Raw genomic sequence first — 26193 nt, 5'->3', positions numbered from 1 at the left:
CCCTTAAATTTTGCACTTGAAATTAGTGCTTTATTCACCTCACCCTGGTACAGCCCTGCACAGGTTGTGTTTGTCAAACCCCTCCCCATGATCAGCCTGTTCCTTTGTTGCACATGCTTTTGTTGAACATTCTCTCTAGAGGGTGTGGGCCCCAGAGTTGAATAAAGCATTCCTATTTATGGTCTAACCACAAGCCAACTTCTCCAAACAGCCTTCAAAAGTCTATGGTCAAACATAGTTCTAGAAACTCAAGAAATGTTTCTTGAATTTGAATTTGCATTATATATAACTGCTTGGGGCCATGGTCAGCCTGGCACTGGCTGCCTGATTGATGCCTGTATTTTGGGATCCATCGATGTCCATGAAAACAAGCAAATACTTGTAAAACTACAGCAAGCCAATGGGCTCTTGTCATCCTCACTATTGTACATATGGAAAACCTAAGAGCCAGAGAAGGGAAGGGACATCCCAAGATCACGAAAGTGGGTTGAATAGTGGCCCCTGAAAAGATATATCCACGCTGTAACCCTTGGAACCTGGGAGTGTGACCTTCTTTGGAAAAGGGGGGTTTTGCAGATGTAATTAAGGCTCTCAGCCAGGCGCAGTGGCTCACACCTGTAATCCCAGCACTTTGGGAGGCTGAGGCAGGCAGATCACGAGGTCAGGAGATTGAAACCATCCTGGCTAACGTGGTGAAACCGCGTCTCTACTAAAAAAATAAAAACAAATTAGCCGGCCGTGGTGGCGGGTGCCTGAGGCAGGAGAATGGCGTGAACCCGGGAGGTGGAGCTTGCAGTGAGCCCAGATCGCGCCACTGCACTCCAGCCTGGGCGACAGAGTGAGACTCCATCTAAAAAAAAAAAAAAAAAAAAAAAAAAAAAAAAAAAAAAAAAAAACAACAACAACAAAAAACTTAAGGTTATCATGATGAGATTTCCTGGATCACCCAGGTAGGCCCTAAACCAATGACAGGTGTCCTGTATGACAGAAAGGCAGAGGGAGAGTTGACACACTGAGAGGAAGGCCATGTGAAGAAGAAGGCAAAGATTGGAGAACACTGAGGATTGCTGATAGCCACCAGCAGCTAGGAGAGAGGCATTGAATGGAGGGGTCTCTCTTAGAGCTTCTAGAAGGAGCTCATGATGGGGTTTGGCTCTGTGTCCCCACCCAGGCTCTCATGATGAGATTTCCTGGATTACCTATGTGTCAGGGGAGGGACCCTGATGGGAGATGATCGAATCATGGGGGCGATTTCCCCTTTGCTGTTCTTGTGATAGTGAATGAGTTCTCACAAGATCTGGTTGTGCCGGGCGCGGTGGCTCAAGCCTGTAATCCCAGCACTTTGGGAGGCCAACACGGGCGGATCACGAGGTCAGGAGATCGAGACCATCCTGGCTAACATGGTGAAACCCCGTCTCTACTAAAAAAAAATACTAAAAAAAAATACGAAAAACTAGCCGGGCAAGGTAGCGGGCGCCTGTAGTCCCAGCTACTAGGGAGGCTGAGGCAGGAGAATGGCGTAAACCTGGGAGGCGGAGCTTGCAGTGAGCCAAATCTGGCCACTGCACTCCAGCCTGGGCTACAGAGCGAGACTCCGTCTCAAAAAAAAAAAAAAAAAAAAAAGATCTGCTTGTTTGAATGTGTGTGGCACTTCCCCCTTCACTCTCTCTCTCTTTCCTTCTGCTTTGTGAAGAAGGTACTTACTTTCCCTTCTGCCATGATTGTAAGTTGCCTGAGGTCTCCTCATCCATGCAGAGCTGGGAGTCAATTGAACCTCTTTTCTTTATAAATTACCCTGTCTCAGGTGGTTCTTTATAGCAGTGTGAGAATGGACCAACACACCTGTCAGTGCCTGAATTTCAGCCTTCTGGCCTCCAGAACTGTGAGAGAATAAACTGCTGTTGTTTTAAGCCACCCAGTGTGTGGGAACTTGGTGGCAGCCCCACGAATCTAATACAATCACCCAGCAGGTAGAGGCAGATCCAGGACTCGAAGCCAGGACTCCTCAATCCCAACTCAGCACCCCTTCCCCCTCTGCCATGCTGCTCCTCTAGACCTGTGACCTAGGGACACATCCAAATCAGCTCTTTTATGGCATCTCAGTGGGTGGGCCTCTGCTGGTGAGTGACACACAGGAGCACAGAGTGTGGTACTCCAGAGATCCGGTGTGGATCCTGCATTCACACCACTTAATCTGCAACCTCAACAAGTCATGTTCCCTCCCTGGACTAGGTAACTTCTAGGGTGCGTTCACAGCTCAGTTCTCTAACTCTGTGTAACTATGGTGTGGAGTTATTACAGCAAGCTCTGTGACATGGTTATAATGTTAAGTCATGCAAGTCCAAGGTTGGATTCTGTATTTAAATTTTTGATGTTATTTTCATCATGGATTTCTTGCATTAGTTTTTATTTTTTCAACATGACACTAAAATATGCTTATCTTGATTACTGAGATGTTTGGCTCGCCTTTACATTTTGTACCTGAAATTAGTGCTTTATTCACTTCATCCTCGCATAGCCCTGCACAGGTTGTATTTGTCAAACCCCTCCCCATGCTCAGCCTGTCCTCTTGAACTTGCTCTTGTCAAATCTCCCAGGATACAGGTGACTCCTGGTAGACAAAGTCACAGAAAGGAGCAGAACAGTGGCCCCTCCTGGATGCATTCTCCAAGGTTCCCTCCTTTGTATGCCTGTCTCTAGCATCAAGCTGTCCCCAGCTCACTGATTGGCACCAGGAGTTTTCTGGTAGGAGGAATAGCAAGGTCAGGGCTCCATCGAGAAACACGTTCTTCAGTCCTTTCCCATTGGACTGTCCTGTGTTGGGAACGGGGACCTTCAGGCTTTCTGAGCCCATTCAGAGCTCAGTCTTCTGGGACCTCATGAAGACAGCCCCGGACCCCTGCCTTGGGCCCAACATTGGCTCTTTCTCCCCATTGAGGCTCCCCATCACTGTTCTACTCCCGCAAAGTGACTTGACATTGGTGATTTCAAGTGTCAACTTCCATTTTTCAAATCCTGTTCGGTTTGTTTCCTTTGTGATCATTTATAATTCTGTTTGATTTCTCCAGCGATGGCTCAGCCTCCCCAATAGGGACATTTTTCTCCTGTTACTGTGCCCATGCTGAGGTCCAGTGCTGGGCCAATGCCCCAGATGAGCTGTTCACAGCACCCCGCAACCCCTGGAGTAGCCCTAGCCCTCCATCAAAGGCACAGGTCCATCCTTTGGAAGATTTTGTAATGTTTTCTGGCAAGAAACTTCTGTGACCACCCATGATTATTTATTCAATCCAGCAAATCTAGTGATCCTTCCACTTAGAGCCAATGAACCATGAAAATCTGCACCCATCTCATTACCACTGCGCTGTGAGCACCGTGACAAAGAACTTGGAGTTTTAGGGAAGCACTGAGCTTAGCGTGGAGGAAGGAAAGGTGCTGCAGAAAAATGGGAGAACTCCCCAGAGAGCCCAGCTTCACAGCGCTGCTCGCTCCCCCACCCCTCACAAAGCTCCCATTCCTTGCTACTCCCCCAGGCACTCATGACATTGGGAGAAGGCGCTATGTCAGAGGGGCATGGGCTCAGAAGGAAAAGGCTGAATGGCCCATGGAGGGGCCACTGGCTAGACTTGAATCATGGCCCCAACACTTCCCAACTGGGTGACTCTGGATGGTGGCTGGTCATCTATACCAACATGCATACCTCTCCCACCCTCTTCTAAGTTCTGTAACACAACAAACCAGAGTTCATAACACAACTCTGATTTTTAACCAGGTATATTGCCACCTCACTGGAAAATGTATTATACATTTCCCAGCCTTCCATGCTAGATGTGGCCAGGATTGCAAGTCTGGCCAATGAAATATAAGCAGAAGTGTTATGTGGGACTTCTAGAAAGACTCTGTTACAGGGGGATATGGCCTTTCTTTTTCTTTCTCCTTTGTGTTGACTGGAATGTGGTTGTGATGGCTGGATTTCTAGTAGCCATTTTGGACCATTAGGTACAAGATGACCTTGACAAGGAGATGTCATTCTAGGATTGTGGAGCATAAAAATAGGACCCTGGGTCCCTTATTACCCAGGGAGCTGTCATAGTATTGCCCAGCCTCCCCACAGACATCTTTTATATGAGAAAGAAATAAACCATCTCATTTAAGTCACTGATAATTTGTTTTTTCTGTTACAATGCAGCTGAACCTAAGAGTGATACAGTGATGTGTATCTCATCTGTAAAATGCTTGTCTCTCGTCTGTAAAATGGGGATGATAATATCTCTCTCACAGATTTGTAAGGATTAGATGAGGTTATACAGTAGAAAGATATCTTACCAAGTGCAAACACATAGTAGGTGCTCGACAAATTTTAATTCTCTTATTTTTCAGGATAGGAACCTTAGGGATAGGAGGAAGGAGTAGTGAGATTGATGAAGAGTTTATAACCCAGGTCATGTGAGATGAGGAGCAATGGAAGGATTGGGATTGCTTTTTATGATTTAGTTAATTATTTTTATTGAAGGACAGCACCCATGTAACTACCACCCAGGTCAAGAAAAAGACTATTTGTAGCAATTCAGAAACTGCCTTTATGTGTTACCCCAGTTAATATCCACTGCCAGATGTAACCATTCTTCTTACTTCCTTTGCCATTCAGATGCCTGCTTTTGAACTTTTGAACTCCACAGCTTTTTTTAGTATCTTCAGATTTAAGGAGTGTATTAGTCCTTTCTCACACTGTTATAAAGAGACACCTGAAACTGGGTAATTTATAAAGAAAAGAGGCTTAATTGGCTCACAGTTCCACAGGCTGTACAGGAAGCATGGCTGGAGAGGCCTCAGGAAACTTAGAATCATGGCAGAAGGCAAAGGGGAAGTAGGCATGTCTTACCTGGCTGGGGCAGGAGGAAGAGAGCGAAGAGGGAGGTGCTACATCCTTTTAAACAACCCAATCTTGTGAAAACTCACTCACTATAATGAGAACAGGAAGGGAAAAACCTGCTCCCATGATCCAGTCACCTCCCAGCAAGCCACTCTTCCAACACTGGGGATTACAATTTGACATGGGATTTGGGCAGGAACACAAATGCAAACCATACCAGGGAAGATTAGTCTTTCTGGTAGTTATTCTAGTTCACCCTTAAATAACCACCATCTTCTGTCTTTGGCACAGTTTCCTCATTCTGCCTTTGCCACAAAACCTTGTATCAGGGCATGGGTGAGCAAAGGCAAAAGTGAAATGTGTTAATTTTTCTCTTCTTATTCAGTCATCTGTACAGTTTTGATGTTCTCTGTCTTCAGTTATTGATGTGGTATCATTTTGTATAGAATGTTTGTGGCTACAAAGCTAGCTAGTATAGTTTGGGGAGACTTGGGAAAGCTAATTTATACACAGCTTCCTTTGTCTTCAGCTACCTAGAAGTCCTCTAACTGGTGTGTTTTAATGAACAGAAACTCTTTAATAGAATCCACTCCAAGGCTGTGAAGATATTTTCCTATCTTGTGTTTTAGAAGCTCTATTGTTTTACCTTTCACATTTAGATCTATAATTAACCTGGAATTTCATTTTGTATGGGATGTGAGGTAATGATCAAGATTCCTTTTCTTCTTTTACATGGATATCTAATTGACCCAACATCATTTATTGAAAAGTCCATCTTTTCCCACACTGTGCTGCCATATTACTTTTGTCATAAAGCAAATGACTATATATCTGGTTCTGTTTCTAAACTTTATTTTTTTCTTTTCCATTGTTTTTCACCAAAACATCTTAATTTCTGTAGCTTTATAATAAGTCTTGATAACTACTCATATAGGTTCTCCATCTTAGTTCTTCTTCCAAACTGTCTTGGCTATTCTTGTCTCTTTGCATTTCTATATACATTTTAAAAACAGATTGCCAGTTTATACACACATACATAAATACTTTCTCTGGTTTTTATTGGGATTTTACTGAATCTACAGATCAATTTAGGGAAAACTGACACCTTAATATTAAAGTCTTCCAATCCATGAATTGTGTGTATCCCTGCATTTAGTTAGGTCTTCTTTAATTTCTCTCAGAAATGTTTTATAGTTTTCTGTGTAGAATGATTGTGTATATTGGCTGGGCGCAGTGGCTCACACTTGGGGAGGCCGAGGCAGGTGAATCACTTGAGGTCAGGAGTTCAAGACCAGCGTGGCCAACATAGTGAAACCCCATCTCTATTAAAAATACAAAAATTAGCCGGGCATGGCAGCACATGCCTGTAGTCTCAGCTACTTGGGAGGCTGAGGCAGGAGAACTGCTTGAACACAGGAGGCGGAGGTTTTAGTGAGGCAAGATATACCACTGCATTCCAGCCTGAGCAACAAAGTGAGACTCCATCTCAATTAAAAAGAAGAAGAAAAAAGAATTATGGTACTTATTTTGTTTGATTTCTGTCTAGGCATTTGATATATTTTGGTGAACATATGTGCACATTACTATTGGGTGCATACTTGGGGTGGAATTCTGAGTCAGAGTAGCCATATGTTCAGCTTTAGTAGACTCTGTGACAAACAGCTTTCTAAAGTGGTTATACCAATTTACACATCCGCTAGCAGTGATTGAGAGTTCCAGTTGGTTCACATGCTCAACAACTTTTGGTGTGTCAGCTTTTTAATTTTAGCCAACCTAGTGGGTGTGCAGTGGTTGGTGTCTTGTTTTAGTTTAAATTTGCATTTCCCTGATGACTAATGAAGTTGGACATGTTTTCATATCTTCATTGGCCATTTTGATATCCTTTTTTGTGAATTGCCCATTCAAGTCTTTTGCCCATTTTTACTGTTGCCCGTTTCTTACTGATTTGTAGAATTTATTTTTAGATTCTGAATATTAATTATTTGACAGTTATATGTATTACTTATATCTTCTTCTATTCTGTGGCTTATCTTTTCACTCTCTTGATATATTTTGATGAACAGATATTCCTAATGTTAATGTAATCCAATTTATTAGTCTTCTTTGTGATTAGTATATTTGTGCCTTGTTTAGGCATTTTAAGGATGGGCGGGAAAAAAAAGGTTGGAAAATAAGAAATGAACATAAGAGACACCTGGGATATGTTGGAAAAGTATAATATATGTATAATTGTGTCCTGGAAAGGGAGGAAAGAGAGACTAGGCAGAAGCAGTATTTGATTTTGTTATTTTATTTTATTTTTCTGAAAATCACCCCATCTTGATGATTTCATTTGGATGTTTGTCCCCTCAAAATCTCATGTCAAAATGTAATTCCTGATGTTGGAGATGGGGCCTGGTGAGAAGTGATTGGATCATGGGAGTGGATCTCCCCTGAATGGTTTAGCACCATCCCTTTGGTAGCAAGTGAGTTCTCACCCTGAGTTCATGTGAGATCTGGCTGTTTGAAAGTGTATCACAACTTCCTTCTTGTCTCTTGCTCCATTCTTGCCATGTGCCACACCTACTCCTCCTTTGGCTTCTGCCGTGATTGAAAGTTTTCTGAGGCCCTCACTAGAAGCAGATGCCAGCACCATGATTCTTGATTCTGCACCTGCAGAATCATGAGCCAATTAAGCCTCCTTTCTTTATAAATTACCTAGGATCAGGTATTTCTTTATAGCAATGCAAGAGTGGCCTAATATACCCACTCATGCTCATGAAGATATTTTCCTATCTTGTCATCTAGAAGTTTTGTTATATCTTTCACATTTAGACATAGAATCTACTTGAAATTAATTTTATGTATGGTCTGAAATAAGATATTTAATTTTTATGAATAATCAATTGATTTAGGACTATTTATTGAAAAGGCCGTAATCCCCCATCCCACCACTCATGCTACAGTGTCACCTTTGTCATAAATTAAATAACTGCATATAGTGTGGATCTATCCACAAGCTTCTGAACTTGCATTTATCTTCCTTTGGTCTACTTACCTATCTTTTAATCAATATCACTCTCTTTTATTTACTGAAGTATGATTTGATACCTTGTAGTATAAATCCTTAATCTTTGTTCTTCTTTAAGATTTTCTTGGATATTCTTGGCACTGATGTCATTTTTCATTTAGATCTACTAACACATTTACACTTCCTGTTACTTTTTTCCTTCCCACCTTTCTGTTTTTCTGTTTATTATTACTATTATTTTTCTGCCAGAAGAACTTCTCCTTTGTCTTTCTTTTACTGTGGCTCTTCTGGAAACAAATCTTCTAAGTGTCTGACTGTCTGAAATTTATTTTACCTTTAATATTGAGAGATGTATTAACTAGATAGAGGATTTTAGATGGCCTATTATTTTCTTTTGGCACTAAAGATGTCATTCCATTGTCTTCTGGCTTCCATTGTTTCTATTAAGTCAGCTGTCTGACTTATTATTGCTCTTTTGAAGTAATGGATCTTTTTTTCTCTAGTTACTTTTAAGATTTTGTTTTTGATTTGGTCTTTGGCAGTTTTACTACACTGTGCTGAAGTGAACTTTCCTTTGTGTTCATCGTGCCTGGAGTTCATAGCACTCCATAGGATTTCATGAATCTGTGGATTGATGTGTGTTAAAGAAATAGAATAGTATCCTTTGAAACATTGCTTCTGTCTAGTCTCTCTTTTCTCACCTTCCAGGACAAAATTATACATATATTATACTTTTTCAACATATTCCATGTATCTCTTATGTTCATTTCTTATTTTCCAAACTTTTTTTCTCCCTATGTTTCAGTCTGAATACAAACCTGTATTCAGTTCACTAATCTACTTTCTGCTGTGTCTAATATGTTGCTTCACCTATCTATTGAATTCTTTATTTCAATTGTTGTATTTTTTATTTTTAGAATTTTTTGTGTTTTCTTTTATAGTATTCAGTTCTCTGATGAGATTCTGCATCTTTTAATCAATTTTCTTGAACATATAAACCTTGCTATTTTATTTTAGAGATAGAGTCTTTCTCTGTCACCCAGGCAGGAGTACAGTGGCATGATCTTGGCTCGCTACAGCCTCCACCTTCCAGGTTCAAGCAATTCTCTTGTCTCAGCCTTCCAGGTAGCTGGAATTACAGGCACCTGCCACCATGCCTGGCTAATTTTTTAGTAGAAACGGAATTTTCTCATGTTGGCCAGGCTGGTCTTGAACTCCTGACCTCAGGTGATCTGCCCACCTCAAGTCTTCCTAAGTGCTGGGATTACAGGCGTGAGCCACCGCACCCGGCCAACCTTGCTATTTTAAAGTTCATGTCTAATTATGTCAAGATTTGGATCACCTATGAATTTGTTTCCATTACATATATTTTTCTCTTCTTTTTCTTCCTTGCTTTTCTTTTAAAACAATTGTCTGGTCCTATTTCCTGGTATACCTAGTAAATTTTGATTAAATGCATTGTGTATGAAAATTGTAGAGGCTACAGATAGTGTTTTCTTTCTCCAGGGAAAGCGTATTACTCTTCAAGCAAGTAGTTAGAGGACTGGCAAATTGCCTTAATCCAGTGAAGAACTGAGATGATTCCAGGTTTAGTTTTAGTTTTTGTAAGGCCCAGTCTATTTTGGTTTGCCCTGATTCCTAGTGTTTGACCCTTGAATGTTCTCAACTGAAATCCTGGGATCTTTACTGACCCTGGACTCCAATTTTTATTTTCCCAATACTATTAAACTCCAAATAGTTCTGTTTGTTTCCTTGGCTCTTTTGCTTGGCTTCTCAGCCTCTTGCTTTATGCAGCTTAATTATCAAATATTTTAAGTAAAAATGCCAGTCTTAATACCAGGCTCACTTTTTTATTGTTCCCTTTATTCTGGCACCTTGGCCATGCAAGTCTTGCTACCTTGGTAGCCCAGAACTACAGTTTTTGGCTTCCTATCCCTGAGGGACTGCTGAAAGCTCTGATCCAATGCTTTCTGTTTCTGTGACTAGCCTTCTTACTTACAAATCAGAAAATGCCTCAAAAGAAAACAGCAAAGAATTTGGGACCCATCTCAAAGCATTTCTCTCCAGAATGATGGATTTTCAGTCCTAGCTATCCTGGTTGTTTCCTGATGTCTTTGAATCGCTATTTTAATATTTTATTCTGCTTTTCTAAACATCCTCGATGGGAGCTTTGGTCTGATATAAGTGATTTAATAGAGTGGAAGTCTGAAATGAGATTATTTTGCTTAAAAGAAGGAGAATGCATTAGAAAAGGGGTGGCATCTCCCTGTCTTTGGCTCTTTGAGGGGCTGTTGGGTATACAAGGAGCAGACGTGTGTATTGTGGCTCCGCAGGAACATGTAGCATGCTGAATAAAAGTCTCAGGGACAGAGGCACAAACTCTGCATCTGAAAGTCTCCTCAACATCAGCCATTCCCTAAGTGGAAAGTTCTGCCTAAGAGACATAGTGAGCTTCCCAATACTGGAGAAGTATAAGAAGAAACTCAGCCAACACCTGGAAGTTGCTACTGAAAAGATCCAATAATTATCCAATAATCAGATTGCAGAAGGAAATTCATCAGTGGTTACCAATTTTTGTATGCTTGAAATATGAGAAGGTTTTTTAAAATACAGATGCCTAAGTTAACTCACTCACTGATATACTGAACCAAAATGTAGCCCTGGCATCTGTTCTTTTTTTGTTTGTTTTTTGTTTTTGAGATGAAGTCTCACTCTGTCACCCAGACTGGAGTGCAATGGTGCAATCTCAGCTCACTGCAACCTCTGCTTCCTGGGCTTAAGCGATTCTTGTGTCTCAGTCTCCCAAGTAGCTGGGATTACAGATGCCTGCCACCATGCCCAGCTAATTTTTTGTATTTTTAGTAGAGATGGGGTTTCGCCAGGTTGACCAGGCTGGTCTTGCACTCCTGACCTCAGATGATCCTGCCTCGGCCTCCCCAAGTGTTGGGATTGTAGGCGTGGGCCACCATGCCCGGCCCTGGCATCTGCATTTTTAGCAAGCTTCCCAAGTGATCTACAAACTACAGCACAGGAACCAGCAAACTAAATATTTTCTCATGTACTTCCAAATGAGATTCTGTGATTTGAACCTCCCACAGGGATGCCAGCGAGAAAGTCTGCCAGTTTCAGTTTTGTGGGGAGCAGTTGCAGATGTGGAAGAGGATGTATCCCTCTCCTGCCCTCTCTTCTGTCCATGAGGCTCCCCTCTCCCAGAAAGTAGGACTCGGTTTGTTTCTGTTGGGATGACAGACTCATAAAGTTTAGTCACATTGTAGGTTAGCAAGCTTGTGTGGGCTAGCCTTGGAACCTAACCACTATTTATAACATAGTGTCTGTGGGAAAATATGTTCCAAGTTCCAACAAATGCCTTTAAAAAATATGCTGGAGGCCAACCTGTCAGTAATTGGGACTATCTGCATAAGTTATTTTCTCAGAAACTTTTAGCATCTCACGATAAACTTGACCTCAGAGGATGGTAATTAATCAGCATTCAGTGTGAGCTTTACAATGGAAGAAAATCTTCTGCCCTGAATAATTGCAGGCCTGCTTTAAGAACAACTATTACTTTTTCTCCAACAATTGTGAGTGTGTTTCTTCCTGCTGTCATTGTCTTGCCCAAGGGAGTTGGTGCTGGCATCGCCTGGGAACGATGATGAATGGCCTGGGATATCATGTGGCAGCAGGGATTTCTTCAACCTTGTGCTTGCAAAGACAGCAAGAATTGAGGTCACCTTTCAGGGCTTAGCTACACCTGTGTCCCATTCCAAGGACTCTACCCACGGAAATCTGGTAAAGAGCAGTGTTTCCAGTGTTCTTGGCCCTCCTCCTGATCCTTGTACCTGGGGAGGACAGTTTTTTGAGACAGATGAATTTACAAGTGGCATATGTAAAGTTTATTTAGGGACTTTTGTTGACCTCAAGACCAAATCCAATAGACAATATGATCTTGATCCCCTTAGTGTCCCACAAAACAAAACAAAACTATATCAAGGAAGTTTAAGATTACACTCAGTTACTACCTGGTGGGACCACACTGGGAATGTTCACCTCAAGTCTGGACCTCCCACTTTTAAAGGATCATAGAAATCTTGAAGCCTGCTCCAGTGTTGTGTTCTGGTCAGGGAAGTGGTGTAGAAATGTCATCTGAATGTAATCATTAGGTTGAACAATGGAATTCAAAAATGGACACCACCAGCCCTCAAATGCCATTGCGTGCATCAGAGAAAGCTCATGGAGCAAAATCCAAAAAAGAAGTCAAAGGGGCCTCATTTCTGTGATGCTTAAAGCAATTAATTAGAGAAACACACATCCAAGTAATGTTTAAATCTTTTTAAAATGGTCAGTAGTTAACAACCAGAAATAGACACAAATCACATTTTAAAAAATAAAAGAAAATATAGTCAAATAGTAAAAGATGGAAAAATAACAAGGAGACATTAAAACAAAGCATTAAATGATGTGACCATCACCATAGCAATGTGGTATAGGAAATTCACCTAAAATAATTAGGAAATTCACCTAAAAAGATTGCTGGTTAATATTTACAATAAGCTCATTCTAATCATTAATCAAAGAAATGCAAATTAAGATTAAAAGAATACTTTTTTCTTAACAAATATGTATGTTTTTCTTAACAAACTGACAGTTGCGTTAAAAATTAAAATACCTATTGTCAAGGATGCAGGAAAATGAATACTTTCATACACAGTAGGATTACAACTTTTTGTATTTGGAAAGAACAGTTTTGCTCTACAGTGTGTGAATAGGCGTGCTCCTGTGTTTTACAGACAGAGAAACTGAGGCCTAGAAAGGGCTTACACAGGTATTGTTTGAGATCCTGGTGGTACCTCAGTGATCAAGACAGATCACATCCCCGACCTCATGGAGCTTAATTCTAAGTGGGTGGGGAGGGAGGAGTAAAACCACAGACCATAAGCAAGTAAACACATAAGGAGGGAAATTGCAGGGAGTGACAAGTGCAATAAAGAAGATAAAAACCCCTGGCCTCAGGCTATGGGCTTTTAGAACCGGGTGGGTCAAGGAAGCCATCCCTGAGAAGTGACAGGTGCTGACATTTGAATGCCGAGAATTATCATGCCAAGAGCTGGGCAAGGAGCTTTCTGGCAGAGAAACGGCTTGGCAAAGCCCTGAGGTGCAAGCCAACTTGATGTGCTCAAGGGACCCAAAAGGTTTAAAGAGAGAGAGCCTCATAGTGGACCGTTTCCTCCTTCTCCAGGCGGAGTGAAAGTGGCAGGGATGACTATGAGCTTCAAGAGCCAGCGGGAGGGGAGTGTGGGCGGGTGGAGGAATGTGAGTGACAGGACGAACTCAGGGAGCTGAGCTGGGCTAGAAATGCTGGTCTCCTTGAGGAACCTGGGATTTGGAGGGAGTTTCTGCCCATTGTGTATCTTGAGTGATGAGCAGAGTGGTGGTAGCTAGAGAGGATGCATTTCCAAGGAAAGCTGTAAACAGATCAAACCTGGGCCTTCCAGGAGGACCCTGAATCAAAGGAGAAGGCAGACTCCCGGCCAGGACTCATTCACATTTGGTCACGCAGAATTCGTCGCCTGCAGGGTCCACAGCTGGAGGCACTTGGCACTCACCCCCAGGCATCTGTGTGGGTGGCCCCATAAGAGACTTGGCTTCTTGGCCCCCGTGGGTTCTAGCCACAGAAGACACAGCCTTTGATGACCCAGCTCCACCACCTTCCTTAAAAACACTAGACATGGCCCAAACAACTTGTGGTGGTTTTCAAAAAGCAATTACTACTTTAGAAATCAAAGAGGAAAGAAGTAGCCAAGATGAAATGGGAAGGTAGTCTGGCACAGCACCCACTTCCGCCTACCCCCCACATACACACACACAAGCTGTGTAACCTTGGACATGTCTCTGCACCTCTCTGTGCCTCAGGCTGTAGACTGACTGAGTGCCTGTGACTGTCCCTAAGGGGCCCTTCTCAGTATAAACTGACAATGAGTCAAGTGTCCTGTGTGTGATTTGTCCCCAAGGAGGGTTTTTCCAAAGACCAAGCAGTGGGCCCCGATGACATTTCTGGCAGAGGAGTCGAGAAGTGATTTGAAAAAAGGCCCATGAAGGACCTAAGGGTAATGGATCCCCCGGGGGGGCATTCATCTGGAAGTGCAAGTTCCAAGGTCTAGAGTAAAAAGGCAGTTTTGTTCCTTTGCGGCCACAATCAAAATGTTAATATCACCAATGAAATTCTTTTATGAAATTCAGCTCAATGGGAGAAAAAAAATCTTTTTTTCAATGCTGGCCTATTCAGACTGTTATATTATGGAAAGTAGACGAAATAGCAGGAGGGACAGATGCTGCCTGACAGCTGAGCAACTGGGCCCTGCCCTGGGTCCCATGCTCCCAGCCTTATTCAGGCCCCTTGGGGCTCGGAATCTGCAAGCCACGGACACAGCCCACTCAGACCTGCACCCCTTCCAGCTTCCAGACTGTGCCCTGAATTCTTAGCCCATAAGCTGGAGCTGCTTCCAGTGCCTAGGGAGCCTCTTGCCCCAGTTCTTGAGGGTAGACTGTGCCTTTGGGGCTACAGGGAGCTACTGATGCTGGAAGGGGAAGGAGGTGTGGACTGAGCCTGGCTGGGCTGCAGGATGGAGAGGGGTGGGAGGGAAGGGGAGGGGTGGGAAGGGAAGGGGAGGGGTGGGAAGGGAAGGAGAGGGGTGGGCCGATCAGTACACGATCAGCTCCCTCTCTGTGCTGCTGCGTCTGGCCTAAAACTCAGAGAAGTCCCAGAATTCTGAATTCCAGCTTGGTCTTCCAGATCCTCAGGAAGGTGTATTTATTATGATGAGGAAATAGAGAATATTTTTTGAACAGTTTGTTCACGTGTCTATAACTTTAATATCCAGACATACAGGATATGGGCCTCTACCTCACCACAGGCCCTGCAAGTATAGAGGGAAAGGCCTGGTTAGGGTGTATTATCCCCTCTTTGTAGTCTTGCCAACAGACAGGGTTTAAATATCAGTCTTGTCACTTACTAGCTTTGTGGCACTACGCAAGTTGACCCACTGAAAATGGGGGGGTCTGTAAGATGGGGACAACAACAGTACCCACCTTATGAGGTTGTTGTGAGGGTTAAATGAGATAATGCACATAGAGTCTAGCCCTGTACCTGGCACCCTGTGGGCACTGAAGAATAGCAGTTCTTCTCGGCATCAGGCACCTGATGTCCCTGCTGAGTATAACTTGGGATTCCCCCAATCCGCCTGTTTTTCCAGACTCCACAGCAGTATGAGAGAGAGTACAACAACAAGCGGTCAGGCGTGGGGCCCAGCAAGTTCCATGGGTATGCCTACGATGGCATCTGGGTCATCGCCAAGACGCTGCAGAGGGCCATGGAGACACTGCATGCCAGCAGCCGGCACCAGCGGATCCAGGACTTCAACTACACGGACCACACGCTGGGCAGGATCATCCTCAATGCCATGAATGAGACCAACTTCTTCGGGGTCACGGTCAGTCCCATGCCTCTGGGCTGTTTGTTTTCCTTAGTGTTCCTTGTAAACATGCAAAGTAAAAGAGGGGCTGTTACAGGCTTTCTGTTATGTGATCTGTTATCTCTGATCATCGAAATAACTAATTGCAGGCCCTAGGATTGCAGGACTGTTCAGACAAGGGGCAGGGGCAGTGTGTGCTCTTGGACACATTGGGAAAATGCTTTTCTATGACTCTTGGATAAGAAAGGGCATAGAGGCCAGGCATGGTGGCTCACACCTGTGATCCCAACACTTTGGGAGGCCGAGGCAGGTGGAACACCTGAGGTTGGGAGTTCAAGAGCAGCCTGACCAACATGGTGAAACCTTGTCTCTACTAAAAATACAAAATTAGCTGGGCGTGGTGACGCATGCCTGTAATCCCAGCTACTTGGGAGGCTGAGGCAGGAGAATCGCTGGAACCCAGGAAGCAGAGGTTGCAGTGAGCCGAGATCGTGTCATTGCACTGCAGCCCGCGCAACAAGAGCAAAATTCCATCTCAAAAGAAAAAAAAAAAGGGGCATAGAGAGTTGACTGCGCACACAGTGCAGGCACAGTTTACCAGATGGTGGGGTGGGTGGGCCAGGAGAAGCTGTGGACCCAAAATCAGGGTCAAATCCTGGGCCTTCATTTACAAGTTACCTTCTTTGAACTACAGTTTTCAGTCACACAATGGAAATCATACTTACCTTGTAAGCTAGTTATAAATATTACACATTATACAATACAACTTGTTAATATTTATTGAGCAAGCTACTTGCTCTGAGCCTCAAATTTCTCATCTGGAAAATGGGGATAATAATATAAATCTTGCATGGAAGTTGAGAAAATAAGCAATGATAATATGGCTAATACTTCTTGATTGCATATTATGTGCTAGACATTGTGCTAAGTACATAACGTAGTTAGACTCAATATTATATGCCTAGTGCTGGGCACATAGCAGGCACTCAATAAATGCTATTGTTACTGTTAATAATGATTACACTGTATCCTTATGTCATCCATGGGAAGTAGGTGCTCTTATTATCCCCATGAACAGTGAGGAACCTGAAACTCAGAGTATTTAAGTACTATAGCTAAACAGGGTCACGTGGGATTTGAACTTGGGTCTAGCTCTTAGTTGCTGCAGAAGGTAATGGACCAAAGTGGTAGTTATTTATGTCTCATGATGTATTCATCACTGCCTCTGCTCCAGAAAATATGGAAAATTCATCTGAAGAATAGATTGAGTGGGCTAAAGTGCTGTCCTGTGTTCTAATTTAAAGATTCAGAGTCGAGTCAGTCTGTCTTGGGGAATTAAGGGTAGGTAAGCTGAGCTGGCTGAGGCATTTCTTGAATATGCATATTCGTGCATACCTGTGCTGAGGCTTGTATTGTTGGTCTGGTGGGCTGGACCCTGTGCAGGTGCTGAAGGTGTGGATAATGGTGTGGATTCCGAGGTAAGATGGGCTCCCTGTCCTAGAGCCTGTGGCTCACATGCAGGGGCAAGGCCTAGACAAAAACAATGAGAGGTTAAAAGTGCTTGGCACTGTGAGAGAAACTATTTGAGCCTGAGCCCGAGCCCGAGCCCAGAGGGATTTCTGCGAGTTTTAGTGAAAAAGTCAGGGTAGGTTTTTTGGAAGAGTAGCATTTGACCCATGCCTTGAACTGTGGGCAGGAGTTAGACGTGCAGAAAGGGGCTGGCCAGAGGGAGCATGGTGAGCAAGGGAGAAATGCAAGAGGGAGGGAAGGACCGTTAGTTGGGCTGGAAAACTGGGAAGCTGGATGAGGAGGCTGGGAAGGGAAGTTGGGGTCCAGTTTTGGAGGGACATGCTGAGGAGACTGGCCTTTATCTTCCAGGCCAACCCTTCCCAAAGTGTGGTCTGCATCATCTGGGAGCTTGTTAGAAATGCATGTTCCCAGGCCCCACACAGGCCCATTAAATCAGAACCTCTAGGGGTGGGGCCCAGCCATCTGTGTTTTAACAAACTCTGCAGGTAGTTCTAATGCACAGCAGGGTTTCAGACCACTGCTGGGCGGCAGTGGGGAGGCACTGAGGTGGCACTGACGTTTGCTCAAACGAAGTCGATTTCCAAAATCCCTGAGGAGAGCCATTCTGGACTAAAGGCTCTGAGAAATTCACTCCCACAATGTATTGGTGAAGTCCATTTTTGTAGCACAGCCTAGATTCAGGCTGGAAACTTTAACAGCTTTCCTCAGACCAGTAGCTTCAAGAATTATTTTTATTCTCAGAACTCTGTGTTATAAAATCTCACGTGGAGCCTGGTATATAAAACTGATTAAAGAAGAGCTTCTCAGTTGAACAGAGAAGGAGCCCTGAACTCTGCCTGTTCAGCCCCCTCTTCCTGCAGCCCCCTCCCCACCCCTGCAGCCCCTGAGACCCCTCCCTCAGAAATGCTGGACAGAACACCCATCAAAATACCTCCAAAGTGCTTTCTCTTCATCCTACAAGTTCATGGACTGAGACTCAGAGAGGGGTGGGATTCGCCCAGGGTCCCACAAGTAGCATTTTGGCAGGGCTGTTTCAAAATGAATTCAAAGTATCCAAAGTTGAAATGGACGAATAGAGAGCTACAGAATCTAGAAAGCATTTTGCCATCCTTCATAATCCTAGAACTCTGCATTTTGCCCAGGTGCCTGATAGATCTTAATTGGAGATCAGTTATAACCACTTCTAAATGCTCCCTTTCATCTAAGCCAAATAATACATAATCCTTACTTGATGAGCAATTAGCTAGACTGCCTGAAATGTTCTCCACGGCTTGAGGATGAGTTTCTTTTTAATGGGAAATTCCTTGGCACCTGTTTATGTCTGCTCCAGCTTGTGACTCAGAACTCAGTGAACATCAGAACTGAAAGTTGTCTTAAATATCCTCAAATTCAATGCTTTTTGGTGTAGATGAGTGTCTGAGGTCCAGAGAGGGAAAATGACTCCTTCAGAGCCATGCAGCAAGATTGTTTAGCACAGCGGGAATGGTAGCTGCCCAGGCCCTGCCTCCACCCACTCAACACCATCTCCCTTTTCTTTGCATAAGTGCCCCTTTAGTGGAGACAGACCGCAACAGTGAAACAGTCCTGCACTCCATGTTACCTTCCTCCTATCCCCTTTGTCACATATTAACAGGTGATTGTCACTGGGTTGTAGACAGGTTTCATTAAAATTGTCTTCTGGTCACAGAAAAAAGGACATCTTCTGACAAAATAAAAAGTGTCTCTGTGGTTCAAGGAAACCACAGAAGGCCAAGTTCAGCTATAAATAAAGAGTTAGAAAGGAAAAGAACATGGGAGGTGGAAATAAATGGAAGCATTTTCCATTTGCTGAAGGGTTTTCATTATACAGCACACACAGTATCCATTTTTCCACTCTTAGGCAGACATCTTAGTCTGGGTGCCCCGTCATTTAGCATGTTTACTACATGGGAAATCGTTTAAACACATTAAATTAATTATATCCGTGATTCAATTTCAATTGATTCAGTATGCACACTCTCTGCCGGGAGCTGGGCCTGTGGTCCCGCCTTGGCATGTGGATGAAGAAATGTCTTCCATGCATCCTAGGTTGGGAATCCACCTTAAATCAAGGCGAGTTCTGTTTTATCTTCTTAGAAGCTCTGCTCCCAGTGGCTCTCCTCAGGGAACACTCTGAAGTGGGATTCAATGTCCCTATGGCCCACCGATGACTTGGGGGCCATCCATCTCTCTGATGTTCAGCCCTAGGATTGCCCCTCCATGATTTAGAAGTCTTAGTATGCTTTCCCTCCTCCATCCTCCTCTTCTGTCAATTATGCAACCAGGAAACTCAGGCTAGAATTGGCTATTTAACTCTTAAAAGCCCAGAGCAGTCTGAGAATCCCCTTTTCTGAAAGTAACAGGGCTTGGAACCCAGTTCAGCAGAGCTTATCATTAGGGCAGTGATTCTTAAACTTCTAAAGGCATGAGAATCTCCCAGGGATCTTCATTTAAAATGCAGGTTCCCTGGCCCCACCCCTTAACTTCTGATTCTGTGGTCTTATGGTAAAGCTCAGGAATTCACATATTAAATAGCAGTCTAAGAGATTCTTAAATAACCTGAGAATTGTTTGGGCCACACACACACACACACACACACACACCTTTGTGGTTTAAACCTGTTGGCGATGGATTTGCTCCTACATTCATTCACTGCTCTAGCAAGCCCTGCACTGCGTGTATGGAGTATAGAGAGGAATAACATGTGGTCCCTTCCCCCAAGAATCCCTCATTCAATAGCAGTGGGAATGGACAAGTAGAGGAACAATTGCTAGGCAGTATCCAAGGTCTGCCCAAGGCCTCTGGAGGAAAGACAGTTTCACTTAGGGTGGCTAATCAACAATTGCAAGGTAGCCCTCCTGTGGGGAACCCTCCTGTGCATGTGGTGGGAGTGAGGATGCAATACCAGGCCCCTCTTCCCAACACTTAACATGTCAGTGTGCGGTGGCTGAACAGACTACTTTCATTTGGCTTTCCTAATCAAGATGCACTAAATTCAACTTCAGGAGACCATAACCTTTCAGCACATGCTTGGAAATACTGGCTAAGCCTTCAGGTGAAAATCAAAGCCTTAACATTCTTCAGGTGATCGTTTTTTAAAACTCTTTCCAGTTTCCAGTCTCTTAAAACAAGGGTGACCTCCCAGATCTCAAAGTGGACAAATCCTTTGGGTATGTCAGGCTAAGATATGATGGCTGTTACCGGCAGTATACCCTGTTTGGTAAATGTATCTTCTGATTTGTCTCTTAAAAGGACAGCACATTGAGATTGTGGTGGCTAAATTAACAGAATCAGCCGGGTGCAGTGGCTTCTGCCTGTAATCCTAGCACTTTGGGAGGCTGAGGTTGGTGGATCACTTGAGCCCAAGATATTGTGACCAACCTGGGCAACATGATGAGACCTTGTCTCTACAAAAAATACAAAAGTTAGCCAGGCATGGTGGCAGGTACCTGTAGTCTCAGCTACCTGGGAGGCTGAGGTGGGAGGATCACCTGAGCCCAGGAGGTAGAGGCTGGTTATGCCTCTGTACTTCAACCTGAGCGATAGAGTGAGACTCCATCTCAAAAATGAAATAAAATAAATTAATAGACTCTCATTTTATCCTATGAAAATTGAATCCATGCTTTTCCAGGAGTTCCTTAGGGCATGTACACTGGGTTTGGATGGGGGCTTTTAGGCGTCAAGAGCATTTGACCATAGGGAAATTGAAAGAGGCTCCCGGGGAATGTCTTGGATTATGAGAAGAGGGCTCCATTCTTGCTAAAGTTTCCTGTGACTGTCCCTCATTCTAGGTGGGTGTACTTTATGTGGGAACGATCACAGCTGGAAAGAGGGTGACCCATAAGTTCCTCCAAATAATAGAGCCATCCTTCATCCTCTGCCCAGCATCTCTCGACCAGCAGCGGGTCTGGACATCCTAGTGTAACATATGTCAGGAGAGGCTGGCACCCTTAGGTTCAGGCATTTCACCTCCGATGGCTGTTATCTTCTAATCAGTCTCACCAAGGTGAAGAAGAACAGCAGATGGCGATTTGCAGAGTTTATTGATCTATTTGCTTTTGTTGCTGGTGAAGAGGGATCCAGCCTTAGCCAGTATACCCCTTAAAGTTTCTGCAAGATGTTTAAAAATTATTTCTATTAAGACTCAAAAAATGCTTCCCCCACCCCCCAGACAAGTCACCACCCCACCACCCACCCTACCAATTTTTTTACCTAAAAAGAGGACATCATAGAGTTAAACTCAGTTTGGTTGGAATTCCAAGTACTCCAAGTAAGGTCAAACTAGGTAGCTAGAGAAAACCAACAGGTTCCTCGTTCCAGGGGAATTTGCAATGTTGGCTCAAACCCATGTTTATTTCATACCCACTGTTGCCTCGCCCTACTCTGATATTAGAGTTTGTGCACTTGGTTTTTTAAGTCAAAACAGATAATTTTACACACACACACACACACACACACAAATGAGTTACATATCATATTGTTAGAGTTGTCCCATCTCTCCTGCATGTTTGATCTTTTAGGGTCCTGGTTTTACTTTCCAATGTAGAAATTAAACTTCAGGCCTCCCACCAGCCAGACATTTGTGTCTTATATTTGATATCATCATTTAGCTCATAGAAGTCTTTTTTAGGTTGAATCTGGGAAAGAAAAAGACAAGAAACAGGGCACTGGGAACTCCATCCAGAAATAGGGAAAACTCTACCCAGTCAAGATTTGATACCATTTGGGGCTGGTCATTCTTCCAGTTATGACTCTATCCCCCAGATTATCCTGATTGTGCCTGTTTCTTGATTTTGTGCTCAAGGCTGTCACTAGAGAACTTGTTAGAAGCTCTGAAATAGTCCAAATGTGGTATAACAACTGGGAGCACTAGAACACAGGGCTCATTCCAGTGACCCTGTGCTAGCGTCCAGTGCCACCCCACGGTTTCCTATTCTGAGGTTCCTTTTTCATGTTCCTTTCTTGCTTGCTGCCTGGGAGCAACAGCAAACCCATCCAGAACTTTCTCTATACCTCATGTGTCCCCAGCACATCCCAGACCCCGGTTGTTCCAGTGAAATTGCATCACACACAAACATAACATAGGAGCTGATTTGAGACTCTAATCTCTCTCCCTCTGTTCTCTGGCTAACCAGCCCACCCTCAAACTCAGTTGAAATGTACCATTGCCCAGGACATGGCAGTTATCAACTCTAACAAGAATTGCACATTTGGAAACTCAAGCAAAAAGAGGTCACAGTGTATGTATCTCTTAGAGCTATGTGACCTTGGAGAAGTTATTTACGTCTCTGTGCCTCAGTTTCCTCATTTGTAGAGTGGAGGTAAATATGTCTTCTTTCAAAGTGTTATTGTGGGAAATAAGAGTAAGGTTTAGTGCCTAAGAACTACATTGTCATTATTGCTATTGTTATTACTACTGCTATTAAGCTGGCTACTTTACAAAGAAGAGTTTGTGTGGGTCTAATCAAGACCCAGCAAACAATCATTGCATACCTGTGAGGTACCATTCTATTTCATATATATAATCTCCTTTCATCCTCTAAACAATAAACAAATCTTTTAACTTGTATGAAGGCTGTAGTGGTTTAATATCCAAACAGAACCAAGTAAACTTTGCCTCTAAGCAAGAACACTTGAGTTCTCTCCTGAGGCCATTCACTCTAGGGATTGGAAAGTTACCTTAATGTGGAAGGCGTCTGCTCTCAGCTCTCCCTCCTCTTCCTCCCTTTTGACTAGTTCAGTGCTCCAGCAGCCCTAAGCATTACCACTCAGCATTATACACAAAAGCTAATGGCAGCAGATGCTGATGGTGTCCCACGCAGATCTCCTGAGCTCAGTTTCAGAGGGCTGCTCAGATTTGCCCATCCCCCAGCTGCTGCAGGTGCCTCTGCTAATGGCTCACACCTGCTGCCTTCCCTACAGGATTGGGCGATTGGTGCCTTCTGCCTGGAGGTGCCTGGGAATTACACCCACCCCATCAGCCTGCAGCAATGATGGATGGATGCATTGGTACAACACCCAGTGCAATTTACCCTCCAGGGCTTCCAACCAGAACAGGCTGAGGCTCACCTTCATCTGAAACCACATCTGAGCATGGCCTCTTGCTTTTTCTTCTCTCCCTTATAGGTTTCTTCTGAGAACACGTCGTTAACAAATTGCGGACATGTGATTCCCTGTCCTAGGCTTTGTTTCTGGAGAACCCTATCTAAGACACCCATGTGTATTTATGGGAAATTTAAGCATTTTCAAGAGAAAATTTTTACTATAACTTTATAGTTACCATATGTGTAACTTTAGAACCAGTGGTCCTCCTTGCCTCCCCCACACCCGGTTGGAGGGTTCTGGACTCTTCTCCCTCACCCCTGGTGCATTTTGCATGCACCCTTGCCCGTTGCAGTAGCCTGTAGGAGAACCATATTCGTCTCCTCCAACGAATTAGTGTCTCCCAGATTTTCAGGGACCACAGCCCTTCCTTTCTCTGATCCCCTCGTACTTCACCTAGCCCTTTATGCCTGGTAGAAGCTCAATAATTCCTGGTAACCTCTAGTTAATGTTGTTGGATTAAATTCGCACATGATTGAGAAATTCAATCACACTTTTCTACTCTTTTGCCTTCCAGGCATCTATAAACTAATAAGACTTTTCAACCCAATGAATAATCAGAACTGACAACAGAAGTACTAACAGGACTTAGATTTCTTGAGTCTGCTAATAGTGATTACCAAATTCTTGCTGTGATACCTGGTATCAGTAATTCACACAAGGTCACGTGCATGTGTGTGTGTGCGTGCGGGTGTGCATGTGAACGTGCACACATGCGTTGGAGGAATCCCTTCCTGAGGCAGCAGAAAAACTCATCCCTTATTCCCCTCCCAATTTCTTGTTTCTCCCATAAGCATCTCTCTGGGGCTCAAATCCCAGGGCTTGAGCAGCAGAAGCAATTGCTGATGGGCCCTCTGTGACTTCAGATTGTCCGAAACATTTTTGAGAGGTAATTGCTAGTAATAAACAACAACTACAATAATAATAATCCTTGCTGTGTGACTGCCGTTTACAGAGTGCATTTATAGTCTCTTCCATCTTCCTTCCTTAATGCAATTACATTTATTCACTCATGCTAATAATAGTTATCAATTAATGAGCTCCTACTGTATCCCAGGAAGCATTCTAAGCACGGTTCCCTCATTATTGAATATGATGGGACATATAATTCCCAGGCCCTGGTACACTCCTCCAGTGAGCTGCATCTGGCTGGCTGACCCATCTCACGTCTCTCCCCTCCTCTCTCCTTCCCAGTGAGACCTAACCTGACACACTACTTTAAATTGCAACTGCCTCCCCATTCACCCACTCCCACTCTACTCATTCTTTTCCACAACAGCTAGCCCCATCTGACATACTACATATTTTACTTATTTATTGTCTGTTTTATTTTCTGCTGTATCTCTAAGGCTTAGAACCGGGTGCCCGGGACATAGTAGGTGCCTAATAAATATTTGTTTAGTGAACAGATGATTTAAATAATTATCGACCATGTCATAGATTAAAGAAACAGGCTCAGCAAAGTTCAGTGATTTGACTGAACTTTGAACCCAAGATCCCACAGGTAGTAAGTGAGAGTTTATGCAAGGCTACCAAGTCTGATTTACTCAAAGTCCATATTCTTAAGCATTTCGGTATCCAATTAATTCAACCAGCGTTCCTTGCACCTCCAGTAAGCCAGACCAGGGCCAGGTAGGAGTAGTAAGATGTAAGGTTTTGCCCCCAAAGGGCTCACAGTGGGAACAACCAGGTGAGATGCATCAGAGAGACAGCAGGTACTACCATCCCCATATTAATAGTGAAGGATGTTACGGTTCCCCTCTGCACTGCACTATTTGTGTGTCTATCTGCCTCCTCCTGCTGGACTCTGAGCCCCTTGACAGTGGGGCCTATAATTATCTCTGTACCCCTGGTGTCTATAAGACCCAGATTTTAGTCCATGAAATATATTTGCTGATTGAATGAATTACAAAATTATAGCTCAGAAAGGCAAAGGAGCTATGTTGGGGTCCCACAGTGCATAACTGGTGAACCTGGCTCAGAACTACATTCTAGGTCTTCTGATCTAAATGCAAGTGTCTCAAAATCTTGTGCTCTTAGGTGTTGCTTGGCTGCCTTTCCCCCGTTAATTTAAATACAATTACAAATGACTGCAGACAATGTACAGCACAGGAAAGAAACCTACTCCTTCTGCTGTCAGACAAATTTGAAAGATCAAAATAATGTGGTTTAGCAATTTGTTTGAATTGATGCCTAACCTTCCAAAGCTTGCAAGTTTGACTTCATCAAGTCAGGGAAAAAATAGCTATTTCCTTAAGAAAAGCAGTGTGGGGGAGTGTATCAGCTTATGAGAGCTTCAACAGAAGGTGCAGGCTCTGTCTTTATCCCTGGGAGAAACAAAGAGGAGGCTCCTTGGAAGGAGCCGGTGACATGGTGGTCATAGCAAATCACTGTAATGACCGATGTCATGATAATAGGAATGGCTAACAGTTTTGAATGCCTATTATATGCTGAGTGCTATGCCAAGCTCCTAGATGTATTATTTCACTTAATCCTCACATTCACCTGCTATGGGTTGAATTGTGCCCCCCTAAAAAATCCATCTGCTGAACTGCAACCCACAGTAGCTCAGAATGTGACCTTATTTGGAAGTAGGGTTGTGGCAGATGTGATTAGTTAAGATGAGGTCGTACTGAAGTAAGGTAATCCAATATAACCAGTGTTCCTATAAAAAAGGGGAGATTTGAAGACAGCCAGGCACACAGGGAGAATGCCATGTGACGATGAAGCAGAGATAGGGATGAGGTTTCTATATCATCAGGAGCGCCAGTGATTGCCAGCAAACCACTAGAAGGTGACTGATCCTCCCTCACAGCCCTCAGAAGGAAGTGACCTTGCCAACACCTTGATCTCAGACTTCTAGCCTCCAGAACTGAGATAACAAATTCCCATTGTTTAAGCCACCTAGTGTGTGGTACTGTGATGATGGCCCTAGCAAACTGACACATCCCCAAAAAGTGGGGACTGTTATTGTCATTGTTTTGCAGCTGAGAGGTTAAGGAGGTAGAGGATTAAGTAATTTAACCCTCTCATTCGACCTGAGAGATTAAAAAATTTGCCCAAGGTCACGGAGCTAGTGAGTAGAGAAGCTGGGATTTGAACACAAGCCGTCTAACTGTCGACCCTCACTTTTAACCATTATCCTACATCTATAAAAGCTCTCCTCCATTAGGGGCAAAAGAATCCAGCCTGAG

The 26193-nt window shown here is 43.6% G+C and overlaps 1 protein-coding gene across 1 annotated transcript in view; it reads left to right on the top strand.

The window, feature by feature from the left end:
* LOC105477203 (gamma-aminobutyric acid type B receptor subunit 2) overlaps positions 1-26193 on the top strand; it is a 419718-nt gene that overhangs the window by 240265 nt on the left and 153260 nt on the right. Inside the window, exon 7 of the mRNA XM_011733608.3 lies at positions 15131-15367. Within this exon, the coding sequence (XP_011731910.1) occupies positions 15131-15367 (237 nt within the window). The remainder of the gene's footprint in view (positions 1-15130; positions 15368-26193) is intronic.

The sequence above is a fragment of the Macaca nemestrina genome, chromosome 14, assembly GCF_043159975.1.
Source record: "Macaca nemestrina isolate mMacNem1 chromosome 14, mMacNem.hap1, whole genome shotgun sequence".
Classification (NCBI taxonomy): Eukaryota; Metazoa; Chordata; class Mammalia; order Primates; family Cercopithecidae; genus Macaca; species Macaca nemestrina.
The sequence above is the reverse complement of the archived record's forward strand: the minus strand, read 5'-3'. Positions and strand labels throughout refer to the sequence as shown.